Source organism: Tasmannia lanceolata, unplaced genomic scaffold, assembly GCF_043159265.1.
Source record: "Tasmannia lanceolata isolate RefF3 unplaced genomic scaffold, GAP_Taslan_0.1 ptg000020l, whole genome shotgun sequence".
NCBI lineage: Eukaryota > Viridiplantae > Streptophyta > Magnoliopsida > Canellales > Winteraceae > Tasmannia > Tasmannia lanceolata.
Window position 1 is genome coordinate 9,680,947 of NW_027518697.1, and position 15,322 is coordinate 9,696,268.

Consider the following 15,322-nt stretch of genomic DNA (forward strand, 5'->3'; position numbering starts at 1 on the left):
CTAGTTCAAGAACTGTTCATTTTACCTCCTTCACAAAAGCAATTAATTGTATCATCTCCATCACAAAAGCATTTCACCATCCCTCTACAGTCCAATGTGATCATGCCTTCTCCGTCATAAGAGCTATGCTCTCTCATTCCATCATTTCACTTATTGCCTCCACCGCTCCAACAACCTTTCATCTCGATTCCTCTGTAACATCTCTCACAACAACTCCCCCCACCTTCCTCGAATAGAAAGTTGCAAGTGATCTCCTCATTAGATAGAGATGGTGTCCCTTGCAGACAAGATAGATAACTAGATGTTAAAATAACATTTTAAGAATTGATTTTCTAATTAAGAGTTTACCAATGAAGTGTCATAGCTATGATGAGTCAGGATAACTCACTTATATGATTGTCATATTGGGATGATAGTGATAATTCTTGATCACACCACATGTAACTGTTGGCCCAACTCACAAAGATAAAAGTTATGAGAGAAATCACACTATTTGCGTTACTCTTGACTCAGGGTTTTATCCATAATTATCAGGTTGGGAAACAAATTTAGGAAGTGAACATGAAAAGGAAGCAGGAAACGCGGGAAAAATAGAGAGGAAACAAGAAACAAGGAAGCAATAGAAACGTGTTTCTCAAGTGTTTCCCATGCATTTTGGAAACGTTTGCCTAAAAAAATTTCAAGTTTTGAGAACATTTTCAGAATGCATATCCCAGGAAACACGTTTACCAGAAATATGATCTCTAACGAAAGGAAAAAAAACCATATTTAGATTATGGTTTATAGCATAATTTACTAAGATGAAATATTCCATTTTCAGCGGATTTGTTGGTTTATGCATTCCAATTAGTTCAGTTTATTTGATGCCAAGGAGGGAAGGATCATCAACCTTGGTTGGCACAACGTGCCCATGCCAAAGAAACACATACGAGTCTGTATGTTTTAACTGAAAATCTAAATTTGGCTAGCCCAAAAGACTGTCTCCCACTTATTTACATTGATATCTTTGTAGAAAATACAACTCTACATGAGATGCTTTCATTTTTTATTTGAAAATTATGAAATGCATTCGTTAAATACAGTGAAACCGCAAGAGAAAGAAGATCACCTCATAGCATTAAAGAAGGTTTTTCATCCATTGAGGAAGTTTCAATGTCGCAATCTATCCAAGTGCGTGAGACGATCCAAAATGTGAAGGCTCACCCTTCGAATATTAGGTAAATATTAGGTATTATTGTCATGGTTTTGAATTTCCACCGAAACCTACACGAAACGATTGAAATATTTTTGTTTACATCCCCACCAACTCGCATACCAAAATCAAAGCCACATATGCTCACTTTTCAGCAGATTTTGTCTTCATTCACGAGGTGGCTGCTGTCAAAAGCAACAGACCATCCGCGAAATGCCTTATGGACGCTAGCAAATCCCCAAAAACAAAGTCACCAGATTATGAAGCTGGTATTGTCAGCAAATTTGTTTCTGACTTCCCTTTGTCTGCCTTGAACTAACCACGTTTGGAAAGTTCAACTAAGATACCGTGTTGAAAACTTGAAATAGAAACATGCTGACAAACAATAGAGAAGCTGAAATGGAGTTGCAAAAACGGGATTTCAAAACTGACACCCTATAGCCATCGAACACTTGGCATTTCAATGGCTATGGAATCCGGTCCATAAAGTGCATATAATTTATTTTCATATTACACACTACACATTAGACCATCAGAGTTTCGTACACCCAATGATACAGGTGTAAAACAAAGAATTTGAATGCTTCCTACACTAAAGATGCAAGCCAAAACATTGAAAGTTCAAAACGAGGTGGACCTTTTGAGTTGAGTCGAGCTCAACTAAATTTGAATCAGTAAGTTTGGTTGGGAGTTGGGACTTGTTAGGCCTAAAATATACGGCAGTGACGTAAGAGCTAAGCTGGAGGACCCGAGGAGCCGAAGTGAAGGAGCTGAGTCCTGCGGAACCGAAGTGAAGGAGCTGAGTCCTGCACAAGGAGCAAACGAGGTCAGAAGACCAACCCGGAGCCGTTACTCCGGACAGGCCCTTCGACACTCAAGTCAATATGAGCAGGAGTACAGAGCGAGTTTAAGAGTTGTAGGTCAGAAGTTATTACCCTTTGGTTTGAGCTCTGAAAGCCCTTTTATAGAGGGAAACCTGGGGTGGTTGGATTACCTACCCCAGGACGGGTGTCGGCCTGTTATAGGTTCGAGTTTACCTACTCTGAGGTAATTACCATATTGCCGGGCAGAAAGAGTTTCCGGACTGATTTCCAGGCCGGACAGAAAGATTTTCCGGACTCATTTCCTGGCCGGACAGAAAGATTTTCCGGATTGATTTCCAGGCCGGACAGACAGACTTTCCGGACTGATTTCCAGGCCGGACAGATGAAATTTCCGGACTGATTTCCAAGCCGGACAGAAAGATTTTCCGGACTGATTTCCAGGCCGGACAGAAGAAATTTCCAGACTGATTCCCAGGCCGGACAAACGGCTTCGCCGGACAGACTCCCCTCGATCAGGAATGTAACTCACCACACTTCCCCAAATCACCACAATGACTTGGAGAACTGGGGGCAACTGATGGGGTATAAAAACAGCAGCGAATTAGCTGCCGACACGTGACCCCATGATGGCCCACCACAAGCCCAACTGCACAGGGGCAATATGGTAATTACCTCAGAGTAGGTAAACTTGAACCTATAATAGGCCGACACCCGTCCTGGGGTAGGTAATCCAACCACCCCAGGTTTCCCTCTATAAAAGGGCTTTCGGAGCTCAAACCAAAGGGTAATAACTTCTGAACCTACCTCTTTTAAACTCGCTCTGCACTCCTGCTCATACTGACTTGAGTGTCGAAGGGCCTGTCCGGAGTAACGGCTCCGGGTTGGTCTTCTGACCTCGTTTGCTCCTTGTGCAGGACTCAGCTCCTTCACTTCGGTTCCGCATGACTCAGCTCCTTCACTTCGGCTCCTCGGGTCCTCCAGCTCAGCTCTTCCGTCACTGCCGTATCTGTTACCGATTTTAGGCCTAACAGGACTGACTCATGTTGCAACCTAATTTCAATACCATAGAAGACAACAAAAAATATGCATGAGTTGCCATCCAATATTGCAACTTAATAACGGATACATTTTCGTCACAAATCTGCTGAAAGTTTGTCATCGTTCCTAGATTTCAATCTGAAAGATATTTAGATTGCAATTTCAGTAAAAAAAATTGCACCCAACAATAAGAGCAACCAAAATAAACTCAAGCAATATAACCACCAGCAAAGGCTAACAAGGATAGAAGAAAGACTGATCCATCCACCAAGTACGCTGAAATTCAAAATTGTCAGCAATCCAATCATAAATATTTAACCTAGACAAAAAACCACCCATAAACCTTTTCTATGAAACCCCAAAATTCCGGCAATTAGCTACCGGATATAGTGACCCTACTAACAGAATATATCAGCTGTTTACAACATAAAAACTGCCCCTTGTGCTTGCCGGAGGACTTCCACGGCTTCAGCGACTTTCTTCTTCAGAGCGTCGGGGGACTCAATGAGATGCAGAACCTCAGTTTGGTCCATTTCCAGCAGCATTCCAGTGACTTTTCCTGCAGCATCATGCTCAAGGCGCTCGACAAGTGGGAAAAGCTGTTCACCCAGCATCTGAAATTGGGAACGCCAAAGGCAATAAGAACCAACGTAACAAAGATAAAAATAAAAAGAAATTCAAGCAAACAATCCTAGAACTTTCATAGGATAATGATTCAAATGGGGAGAGTTTATGCAAATTGATCTTACTGTTGAAGTATAAATGATTAAATAACACCAACTCTGACAGCTTAAGCTTTTGGAGTAACTGGTTGTTTCACATGGTATCAGAGCAAGGTTGCCTCAAAGCAGATCATAAGTTCATAACCCAACAACTCCTTGATATTAAAAATTCACGTGTACAGGCAACCCAAAAAAAAGAGGGGCCACACGCGAGGAGCAGTGTTGAAGTATAAATGATTAAATAACACCAACTGTAACAGCTTAAGCTTTCGGAGTAATTGATTGTTTCACACTTATTGTATAGACCAAATTTTAAAAAAAGTTCATGATTGTATGGGGAAAATGATATATTCACCCTTTTTTCTTCCCTGGGCCACCCCCCGTAGTGTAAAATGAGCAGTCATAAATACACTAAGAAGGGGGTGGCCAAGGGAAGAAAAGGGGGTGAAAATATCACTTCCCTTTTATAGATGTAATTAGTAATAACCACAACAAAACTGATGCTAAAATGAAGCAAAGTCATAATCTTATTAGATGTTCCGAAGTTAATGCAACTTGATCATATCATATCCCGACAATTTAACCAAATCCATGATTTAATGGATTAATTAGTAATAACCATACTCTTATGCAATGTTCCTTTTTAAATTTATACTTTTTTGGAGATACCCTGGATAAAAGAATATTCTGATAAACTAATCACAACAACTCATAAGAATAAAGCGGGAAAAAGAGTAACATACTAGTCGTTGGTGCTCAGGACTTGCAGAAGCTAAAGCTGAGGCAAGTGCTGTAATCGGCACTGGTGCGGGGCGCAGTGCATCCATGGGCGCCACTGACATTCCAGAAGCATCGAGCGGCGTCATTGGACCCATCAAACCCTGTGGTACCATAGATGGGTCCACCCCATTACGAGCATTTTGCCCGTATCTGAAGCTCTGATTTGCATTACGCTGAATCAACTGAGATTTACAAAACCATCAGGAAAAAAAAGACACATTAAAACAATCAAAAGACAAACACAAGTGAATGAAAAGAGAATCCTTAATACACAACAAGCCATCTTTACAGAAATAACCAAGTTTATATTTTGATAATTGAAGCTTTCCCAACAATCATATCCGGCCATAGAATAATGTTGACATAAGCATAGAGATAGATACATAGAAACAATTAAAAGCAAAGCATCCGCAGTTCATAATTAATGATAGCTTGGAGGAAAAGTCTTAATCAATGTACCCCAAAAGCTTCATAGTGCATACAAATCATAGAAAGAAAGAAAAAAATACGTGTACCACAATATCAAAAAGACCATCATTTTAGTAGCCACTTTCCGACCAGTCCAGATTACACATGTTAAATACAGACAAAATCAACTCCAACCAGGACAAAGTATTTAACAATTTAGAAGCCACTTTCTGACTAGTCCAGACTATACGGGTTAAATACAGACACAATTAACTCCAACCATGACAAAGATGTATGATTCAATGCCTTAAGCTTATTCTTTTTGTGGACAACAAGAATCCCAACCTGATTTAAAATGAAGAGAAAGAAATTTGAAACCAGTGCCAATTGTTGGGTGTACTTCTGAAATACATCAAGGCACAGGCCATCACATCACTCTGATTAAAATGAATGGATACCATCCGTGAACAAGCTGACAATGAAAACTTGAAGTCCTCCATGGCTTGGGCTATCTTCAAATGAACCAATTTAAGGACACCCCCATGCTTTTCGGAAAATTTGATGTCTTTTCGGAAAATTTGATGTCATTTGTCATATTGACATATGTTTAAAAACTCATACTAAGAACTTCCCAAGGCACATCTTTTATTGAGTAAAATAACCCAAGGCAGAGATTGCCCTAGATATAGCAACAATCTAGAGCATACTAACAACTTCCCAGGGCATATCTTTCAATGAGTAAAATAATCCAGGGCGAAGATTGCCCTCGATATAAAAACAATCTAGAACATACCAAATACAGCTTTGGCTAACCCATCAGCTAGATCATTAGCCTTTAGTGCATGAAGACTGGATTGACTCAGAAGATCAAGGGACAGTCATCTCAAAGGCATAATAGAGAAGTTCACTATAGTCATCTCAAAGGTTCAAGGGCCTCCTGAGTAATGTGGCATCTCAGGTATATAAAATCAAGGGACAGCCAAATGCGAGAAGCGACGGAATGCAGGTTCAATACAGTCACATAAGAGGTTGAAGGCATAATTTGAAATTTCGGATTTCAGCCAAGGCCGACACCGAAAATACATGTATTTGGTGTCAGCCATTTTAAATTTTTTAAATTTTTTAATTTTTTTTTTCAGATTTTTTTGGTTTTTTTCCAAATTTTTGGCTGAAACGAGCGAACTTTTGTTTTTTTTTTATTTCAGTTTCGGCCACTGCTGAGCAAGGTTTTAAATTTCGACGGAAATCCGAAATGATTTCGGTAGAGACCGAAATCGAAATCATATATATTCGAAATGGTTTTTTTTTCGCCCAAAATTTCAAATTTTCGGTCCAAATTTTGTTTATCCAAAATTTTGCCTGAAAATCAAGGAAATTTTGCCCGAAAATCTAGCTTTATTAATTAAACAATAACGTCCAAAATTTTAGCCGAAATTCCGTACGCTGCTGAGATCGACACTGACACCGAATTTTTGAACCTTGATTGAAGGGCCTTAAAATTAGCTGTAAAATGAGAGAAGGAGAATGGGAGAGGAGAGGGGGGTGTTGAACTGAGAAAATAATGCACCTGCTGCTGCTGAATCTGCTGCGGGGCCCCACCTCGTCTTACACCCATACGTTGTCCAGGCTGTCCTTGTCTCTGGAGGTGGTATGGCATCATAAAGTTTGGGGGAACACCAGGCCGAATTCCAGGCAAAAGCTGTGGCTGGAAGCCATAGCCAGCAGGTTGAGGAGGAATGAGACCAGCACCCTGACCAAAATACAACTGATGTGGGCCAAGCCGAGGTGCACCCGGATGGAATCCTGGCAAACTTGAGGGCATCACAGGTGTCATTGCCCCAGGAGCCCTAAGCTGAGCAAAATGAGCCTGCAAGAGCAAACCACACAATAAATCAATTTTGAATGGATCATGGTTTATAGAATTATAAATGCATGGAAATAAAGGCTAAACAAAAAGCAAACTAAATGGCGGGTATCTAGAGTCCCGATCGTAGAAATTTACCGTGTTTCTCTGGTCGACTACCCAGAGAAAGAACAATCCCTATATCTTACTGGGATAAGTGAGAAAGCATGGCTGTTAGATAGCTAAGTAGCTACTTGATTATGAAATATAATAAAAAATGTACCAATATAGAAACCAACAAAAAAAGCATTGGCTATTCCTACATATTCCTTCAGAACTAAACCAATTACTGCCCAGATTTAATGGATTAAACAATACCAAGCCTCCAACGCAAACTCACAGTCCCCACAAGAGAATAAAATAAGTAATAGTGGGGATAACAAGAGGGGAAGTGGTGGTAGTTTTCAACGACAAAAACCAACTATAAAAGGTTCATCGGAGCTAAATAAGTAATAGTGGGGATAACAAGGGGGGAAGTGGTGGTGGTTTTCAACGACAAAAACCAACTATATAAGGTTCGTCAGAGCTAAAAAATTGTAATTCACCAAAATCTGACAAAGAAGAGCTTCACATGATGTTATCATTCAGAAAAAAAGTTTTTCACGTGATGTAAAAATACCCTTATCATCTCCAAAACATGTACTCTCAGACACAAACAGCCTAATCTTTTCACATTCATTTCCAACTATAAAACATTTCTGAAAACAGTCCCAAACAGTTACCTGGTTCAGTTAACAAGCTACAGGATCACAGACCAATAAAAAATGAACAGGTGTGACATACAGTCAGTTTAATATGCATACATTAGCATTCTGAGTTGCTTTGAACCTTTTCTGTAAGTTTGCACCCTATTTTTCTTTTTAAAATATGGGATATTGCCTTGCTATGAGCTCCAAACATTTTTACTGCTTTTTGTGTAGGTCTAATATTTTTAGATCTTTACCTCATTCTACTTTTTTGAAGCATGAGGCCTATCTTTCCTAACCCTAAAGACATTAATTAAACTCAGCAGAAATCATTAAGGTCTAAGTACATAAAATTTTTAAAGGTCAATATACAAATAATAGTTACACCACTAACATGGAACCACTAAAATGATAAAAAAATAAAAGCGGCAGTGAAATTAATACTACGACAGTTAAAATTCTAATAATCATTCAAAAAAAAAAATTAACACTGCGAGAGTATTACTTTGATGTAAGTGAGAGGAACCAAATTTATCCAACTGAGAGATCCAAAAACCAAACTAGCAAAGCCAAAAACATAGAGTAAGCGTCATTCTATTAGTAGAGAACCATGAACCCAAACATACACAAAGTGTTGCAACCAACCAGGTAGTTATAGTTCTGAGTAATCTTTCATCACTAGATTTGATTTTTTACTATATTTTCAACATAAAATTAAAAAAGAATTAAAAAAGAAAAAAGAAACTCCACTTATCCATGGTTTAAAGTATTGCCATGACACAAGTATCATTCTACATGTCTTCAATCCAGTGGATGATACTTATGGGAAAACATATATATCATTTGAGACGAACTATACAAAAATTGGAACCACTCTGTGGTTCTAAATTTCCATCGAAACTGATATGAAACGGCCGAAATATTTCAGTTTCAATCCCCACCAAAATCGAAGCACAAGCCGAAATTGAAGTGCATACCGAAACCAAAATCGTAAGAAGGTATTAGTGGTATACTAAACAAGTATATGAGTGGAGTCCAATGATTAGTGGTATACTAAACTCAGGGAGTTGTTCTCTGAATTTGGCTCCACAATCATTGTACCCCAAAAGCTCCATAACATAGTTGTTCTCTGAATCCGAATCCATGCAACATAGGTCGGGTGTCATGTGTAAATATTTATATGAATTACATGTGAAATGTAGTATGTATTACTAAATTATCAGGCATGCGCTACGACACATGTCATTAGCTCTTTGATATTGCTAAACCTTATGGGTGGTGTTTTGCTTACATGATGGCTTTTTAGTGTGTATTTATACTTATGGGTGGTGTTTTGCTTACGTGGTGTTTTGCTTCCATCCAAAACCGACATGTTTCCCTTCATTTCTTTTCTTTTTTTCCGAGGAAGAGTGATGATAGATCTTGAACATCAAACCAAAGACCAAATCAGTCAATCTAAGAGTAGAAGAAATACGACCAAAACACGCTTCCTCGTCAATCAGTCAAAGAGCCTTTTGATTGCATGGTTTGTTGCAACTAACTTATATTTATAGGAAATCTCTCATCTAGCTAGCTAATATGTAGGCACTCAATAGTCAATACCCATAAAGGATGAGGTGGCAATTAGTTAAATGAGTAACAAATTGTCTCTTGCCATCTCTTTCTCAATGATTTATCCACATTTAATATGGTTGTCAGGCTTTACAAATGTGTTTTCTCCTCGTAATCAATTTCGGGGTCAGAAACGGAAACATTTCGGTTTCGGTGGAAATCTTGTAAAATCACGGAATATATAGAAACATACGCAAATCATGAAATTTTAAAATGAAACCTTTGGAAATGCAAGAATAAGCACAAATACATGCCATCACATAAGCAAAAAAGTCACCCATAATGGCTTAATTACATCCAACGCCTAGTGACGTGTCGTCGCGCGTGTCCTGGAACAGTAAAGAAGTATAATGTACTGAAGTATAAGAAAGTTCAATGACCAATCTCCCCCTCCAAGGACCCAACTCTATGTCAATACCACAGAGGTACGAGGAAAAAATTTGTTTCTTTGCTTTTCCGTGTTTTTTCGTTTTACATCTTTATATGACGTAAATGATAACATCTTTCCATTTTTTATCGTTTCAACCATTTCAGTCAAATATTGGAAATTTCGGTCGAAATTTCCAAGGAAATAATGACGTGGGAGGAATGCATTGAGATTTTGTTTTGGTGGGGATGGAAACGGAAACATTTTGGTCGTTTCGGAAAAAATTTAAATCATGCTCATAAGTCATAATAGCTGATTGCTTTTATGGAGTGGATTTAACTAATTTTAACTGACCCAAATCAAGTGCCCATGGACGCCTGACTTGGCAGTGCCCACATTAAATTTCATCATGCAAATATGATATGTTGTTTAATGAAAATAAATAACAGCATGTATAGGCGTGTTTATATATGTGTGTGTGTGTGTGTGTGTGTGTGTCTACATACATACATACATACATAGAGAGAGAGAGACACATATTATTAAACTAAAGCATGTTGTATGTGAGTGCATGCATGCTATAATATTCAATTATTCATCAAAGCAATTATACCGACATTGTCATCAAGAGATGAGCTCTTAGTATAATTTGGTACAACGTCTGTTTTATTTTGTTTTCCATCATTAAGACCAGTGCAATTAACAAGTTTTGAAAGACAAATTTAGGACATCAATGAGAACCTTCAGTTGGATCAGAAACTAATAGGCAAACGAAATGGTATTTGGTGGAAACTTTGATCCACATTCGTATAGCTACACTTTATACACAAAGAGGTTCTTATGACTTGCTCTCGAAGTAACACTCACCTGTAGCCTTGCCTTTCTTTCTTCTTTACGTTGAGCCACTGCAACGTACAGAGGCTTCCCTCCAATCATTTTCCCATTCATTTCATTGACCTAAATAGAGTTCAATGACGCATAAGACTCCATTCAATGAAGAGGAGAAATAGAACTTAGTTCACAGTTACAACAAAAATGAGAGAGAGAGTGATCACATGCAACAAGAAATTGCCAAACTTACAGCTCTGGTAGCTTCCTCTGGCAGAGAAAATGCCACAAAACCAGAACCCTTGCTCTGGCCTTGTGGATCAAGCAAGACCTGAGAAAAATAAAAAGCATTACACGTAAATATTTTCATTAATCTTTTCAGAAATATCATAGAAGCAACAGATGATTCAGCTAGCTAATGCTGCTAGTGTAATGCATACCTTGCAGGATGTTATGGAGCCAAATTCAGAGAACAACTCCCTCAGTTTCTCATCATCAATAATGTCATCAAGATTTTTCAGATACAAATTAGCTCCTTGTAGTTTTTCCAGTCTACCATTTCTTTCCTGTTCATATTTGGCTTTCAACTCGGCTTCTCTATCGGCTTTTCTCTGAGCCTTGCCAACATACCAAACTTTATCATCATTGAAAGTACTTCCATTCAGATTATCAACGGCAGTAGCAGCATCATCTGGGTTCTGAAAATTGACAAAACCAAATCCTCTAGAATTTCCATTTGCATCCCTCATAATAATTGCACTAGTGATGGGACCATAATTACCAAAAACATTCTTAAGGTCCTCATCAGTAGTGGTTTCAGACAAATTTTTTACATATACATTAGTGAATTTAGGCGATCCATTGGGTTGATCTCGCTCTTGACGGCGAACAAAAAGGCCAACATAAACTTGTTTATCATTTATCAACATCCCGTTAAGCCGTTTAATGGCATTTTGTGCGGCTTCCTCGTGTTCAAACTGTACAAACCCATATCCTTTTGGCTGGCCACTGTCATCAGTGGCCACCTTGCAAGAAAGGACAGTTCCAAAGGCAGCAAAAGTGTCATGCAATGCTTTATTATCTATTGATGTGTCCAAGTTCTTAATAAAAACATTTGCTTGTCCACTTTTCCGAATACTAGGATCCCGGAGTGAGAACATGATCCTGACCGGTTTCCCATTGATGGGAGTAAAATTCAAAAGTTCCAAGGCATGACTAGCTGCAATTTCACAATTCAAAAGATCAGGTTCAAAATTACCCTTGTTAAATTCATTTAAAGACGAAAACAGAAATGAAAATTGTAACCATCATCATTCAGAAGTACATAAAGTAGCTCTCCTTTATACAACGACAGAAGTAATGAGTCGGATAACAGTACTTTTGAACCTATGGGGATAAACCAAACCAATAAACATAATGGACAAATGACAATTTTTTTAGTAGATATCACAAAATCTATTTGTATACTGTGTACTTTAGTATCTAAGAAAATTTCATTTTGTAAAGAAAAAGAGTATATTAAATTTAACAGATAGAAAGATCCCATAGAGCTATGCAACATCGATCCAGTGCGACTGTGTGGAACATAAACAAGTGTCAATTGAAATTTAAATTGCTCCTAAAACTGTCCAAGGGGCATAAACATCAATGGAGCTTCTTGATATTTCCTCAAGGAATGATTGAGATGACCAAACCAAGGCCGTAACCAAATATTTTTATCCAACTCTAACAGACCCTTTAGAGAATTATGGAGAAAATCTCAATTTCATAAGAGCTGAAGAATTGCCTATCAAAAGACTTTAATTCGCATTAGATCACCTTTCATCGTGGTAAAGACAAAGTTGTTAGGAAAGCGTGTCTACCATTTGGTTTATCTAGTCCTCTACCTGCATTGTAGATAATAGATTGAGAAGGAAAACGTGGGTCGAGCTCTGAAACGTCTTTTCGTGAATGAATAAAAATGTCTCCTGATAAAGGAACTCCTTAAGAGCCAAGGAACTAGAGATAATGACGGTTGGTCGAAAGTCCAAACCATTAGGGCTTGGACTATTAAAGACAATATAAAAGTTCGAACTTTCGTTGAATGGTGGAAGAGCTTTATTAATAGCACTAGCTGTTGCTGGCCTTGTATTCTTTGTTTCTAATTAATAAGTTTTACTTGTTCTGAAAAAAAAAGAGAGAGAGAAGAAACAGCAAAACAAGATTATCAAGCAAAGCAACAAAAGAATGCAGCGAAGAAAACATGGTCCCTTGAAGGGCAACATCCAACTGGTAGGACTCGGAAAAGACAACAGAATCTCTAGGACACTCACTTAAGCACGAAAATATGTTATCTCATTTGGTAAACGAAGAAAATGCTGGAAAGACACCTTGTATATACTTGAACAATCCTCGAGCTCATCAGCAGCATCACTAAATCTCCTAGGGCGATTGACGTAATACAAACTAACATAATTGCTGTCCGTGACCCAAGACTATAGCCCGGACATGATTCAGCGAAGAGAGGAAAAGCGGCTGCTTGTGGGAGAGATAGTTGGATCCCATCCACTTCAAGGTTCAAACCAGCAGTAATTTGGGAAGCAGTTTGATGCAATTGGGACCCACTTTCAACTGTTGTGGAATTTCATTTATATTTAGTTATCTTTTATATTTCTGTTATTAAATTTTTATGTTTTATTTTAGTCAGGTGTTTTTTTTTTTTTTTGAAAATTATTTTAGTCAGGTCCATCAATGCTTAAATCCATGGGTTTTTTTTTTTTTTTTTTTTGAATGATAAGGGTTTTTAGTTTTTAGTTTTTAGTTTTGCTGAACTCTTAAAAAAGGGTTTTTAGTTTTGTTTTGCTGAAAGATTTTTTTTTTTTTTTGGTTGCTGCAAGAAGTTCTAATTCTATTAGAACTCTGTGGGCAGCATAAGGGAGGTTATTAATATTTTAACTTCTTAAAATATCAACCCGCAAGACAAAAAGAGCTACTCCTCAGGTCCATCTCAAACGCTAAAATGCTGATATGACTTGCCAACAACACCCAAGCCGCATGCCGATCAAACAAGCTGTTACGTGGCTAATTGGCCGTAACACAAATAAACAAAGAAAAGATGGGAGAGGGGGGCGTTAATTCAAGGCAACCAAACCTCGTAAAGTAGTGTTTGGTTGCACGGCAGTCCTGCTAGGGAGTAGTGGGAAAAGTAGGGGTGTCAATACCAATATAGAGAGTGAAGAGAGAGAAAGGAACGACAAAACCTTTTCCACTATTCTTCTACCAAAACTTTACTATTTCCGTAGAATTTGGTTGGAAGATGAGTTTGGGGGACATTAGTGCCACATGGGAAAAAAAACAACAATGATGTGGGAGTCAAGTGGAACTTCATTGCAATTTTGGCAACCAAACAAGGAATTGGTATTCGTTGAATGACGGGCATTTGTGCAAGCAACCAAACATAGCCTGATGGTTCAATTCGAGAGGAACCATGACTCTCCTAAACAAGCTTTCTTTCTTGGTTGTAAACTTCTCTACCTTTTCATTAAGTTACAACTTCTTAAATTCAAGCAAAAAGGTATACCACATCATTACCCTATTAACCCACTTACATCATCTAACACCCATAACCCTAAAACACATTTCCACAACTAGTCAACTACATAATAACTACATTACAACTACCCCATAAACACCATAATAATATGCACACATCACCATCAACGGAGAGAAGTATTAGTAACAATAAGAATAAAAATGCATTACCCTATTAACCCACTTACATGATCTACCACCCATAACCCTAAAACACATTTCCACAACTAGTCAACTACATAATAATCACATTACAACTATCCCATAAACACCATAACAATATGCATATATCAGCATCAACAGAGAGAGAAGAATTACTAACACTAAGAATAAAAATGCAGATTAATCATCATTACCCTATTAACCCACTCACATGATCTAACACCCAAAACCCTAAAAACACATACCCAAAACTACTCAACTACATAATAAACACATTACAAACTGCCCCATAAACACCATAATAATATGCACATATCACAATCAACATAGAGAAGAACTACTAATAATAAGAATAAAAAAATGCAATTTAATTATACCATCTTGAGTGTTACTGTAATTGACATAGGCGTAGCCGAGAGAAACACTTCTGATCCGATCCCTGCAAACCCTAATCGAAACAACGGGAGCGACTTGGCTGAAGAGATCATAAAGCTCTCCCTCTGTAACATTAGGGTCTAGATCTCCCACATATAGAGATGAATTGCTGAATACTCCTTGATTTTGTTGCGGTGGGACCGATTGCAGAGGAGACGAAGGAGCAGGAGCCGCCGCCATTTCCGAAAGAAAACCGACAGAAAACCTATAGAAAACCGAAAGAAATCCGATAGAAAACCGAAGAATCGGAAACAGGGAGAGGGAGGGACGGTTTTTGTTTTTTTTTTTTAGAGGGGGGTGTGTGGGGGAAATTTGGGGGGGTTTTTTTTTTTTGTTTTTAGGTTTTTGAAGAGACACGGAGAGGAAGAAGAGGAAACTCCCTAAGGAGGGAAATGGAAGAGAAAAGCTTCCTGGTTTTTAATTTAGAACGAAGAATCCGGGACGTGTGGGTCGATGACGTGGCATCTAAAAATAGATTTCCCCAAGCCACGAGGGCTTGTTTTAGGACGCATGTCAGCATGTGTTAATCTTGTACGTCAAATTTTGGGTCCCACAGAGTCATTTATGTAACATCGAGACCGTTGATCTTGTAGGACATCACAGGGTGATTCGCATAGTTTTGGTCCCACCGGAAACAAATGTGAATTGAGCAAGATATAGCACTAGGAAATCCAACGGTTTAGATTTTTCGGAAGAATCATAATTGGTGTTTTTATGGATCAAGATATTACATAATCCGATCAAAGTAGAGTTTGGTTGGAATGTATTGATCAACGGATCAGATTACGTTCATCTG

The 15,322-nt window shown here is 38.3% G+C and overlaps 1 protein-coding gene and 1 long non-coding RNA gene across 2 annotated transcripts; both read right to left on the reverse strand.

Moving 5' to 3' along the window:
* Window positions 1-207: 207 nt before the first annotated feature.
* LOC143855140 (uncharacterized) lies at window positions 208-1,159 on the reverse strand. The gene is made up of 3 exons (XR_013237707.1): window positions 1,109-1,159; window positions 389-444; window positions 208-277 (listed from the first exon to the last, which is right to left on the reverse strand). It is a non-coding gene; the product is annotated as an uncharacterized LOC143855140 (long non-coding RNA).
* Window positions 1,160-3,298: 2,139 nt separating this feature from the next.
* Window positions 3,299-14,891, reverse strand: PAB5 (poly(A)-binding protein 5). The gene is made up of 7 exons (XM_077364210.1): window positions 14,469-14,891; window positions 10,800-11,578; window positions 10,613-10,690; window positions 10,399-10,488; window positions 6,532-6,831; window positions 4,520-4,738; window positions 3,299-3,668 (listed from the first exon to the last, which is right to left on the reverse strand). The coding sequence occupies exons 1-7, from the start codon at window positions 14,704-14,706 to the stop codon at window positions 3,474-3,476; spliced, it is 1,899 nt and encodes a 632-aa protein (XP_077220325.1). The 5' UTR covers window positions 14,707-14,891; the 3' UTR covers window positions 3,299-3,473.
* Window positions 14,892-15,322: the final 431 nt, after the last annotated feature.

Excerpts from the sequence above, each read along its gene's own strand:
- PAB5 (XM_077364210.1), bottom strand. The coding sequence starts at position 14,706 with ATGGCGGCGGCTCCTGCTCCTTCGTCTCCTCTGCAATCGGTCCCACCG. Across the intron at positions 11,579-14,468 it reads TTACAGTAACACTCAAGATG|CTAGTCATGCCTTGGAACTT; the intron begins GTATAATTAAAT and ends GTGAAATTGCAG. Across the intron at positions 6,832-10,398 it reads AAAGAAAGGCAAGGCTACAG|GCTCATTTTGCTCAGCTTAG; the intron begins GTGAGTGTTACT and ends TTGCTCTTGCAG.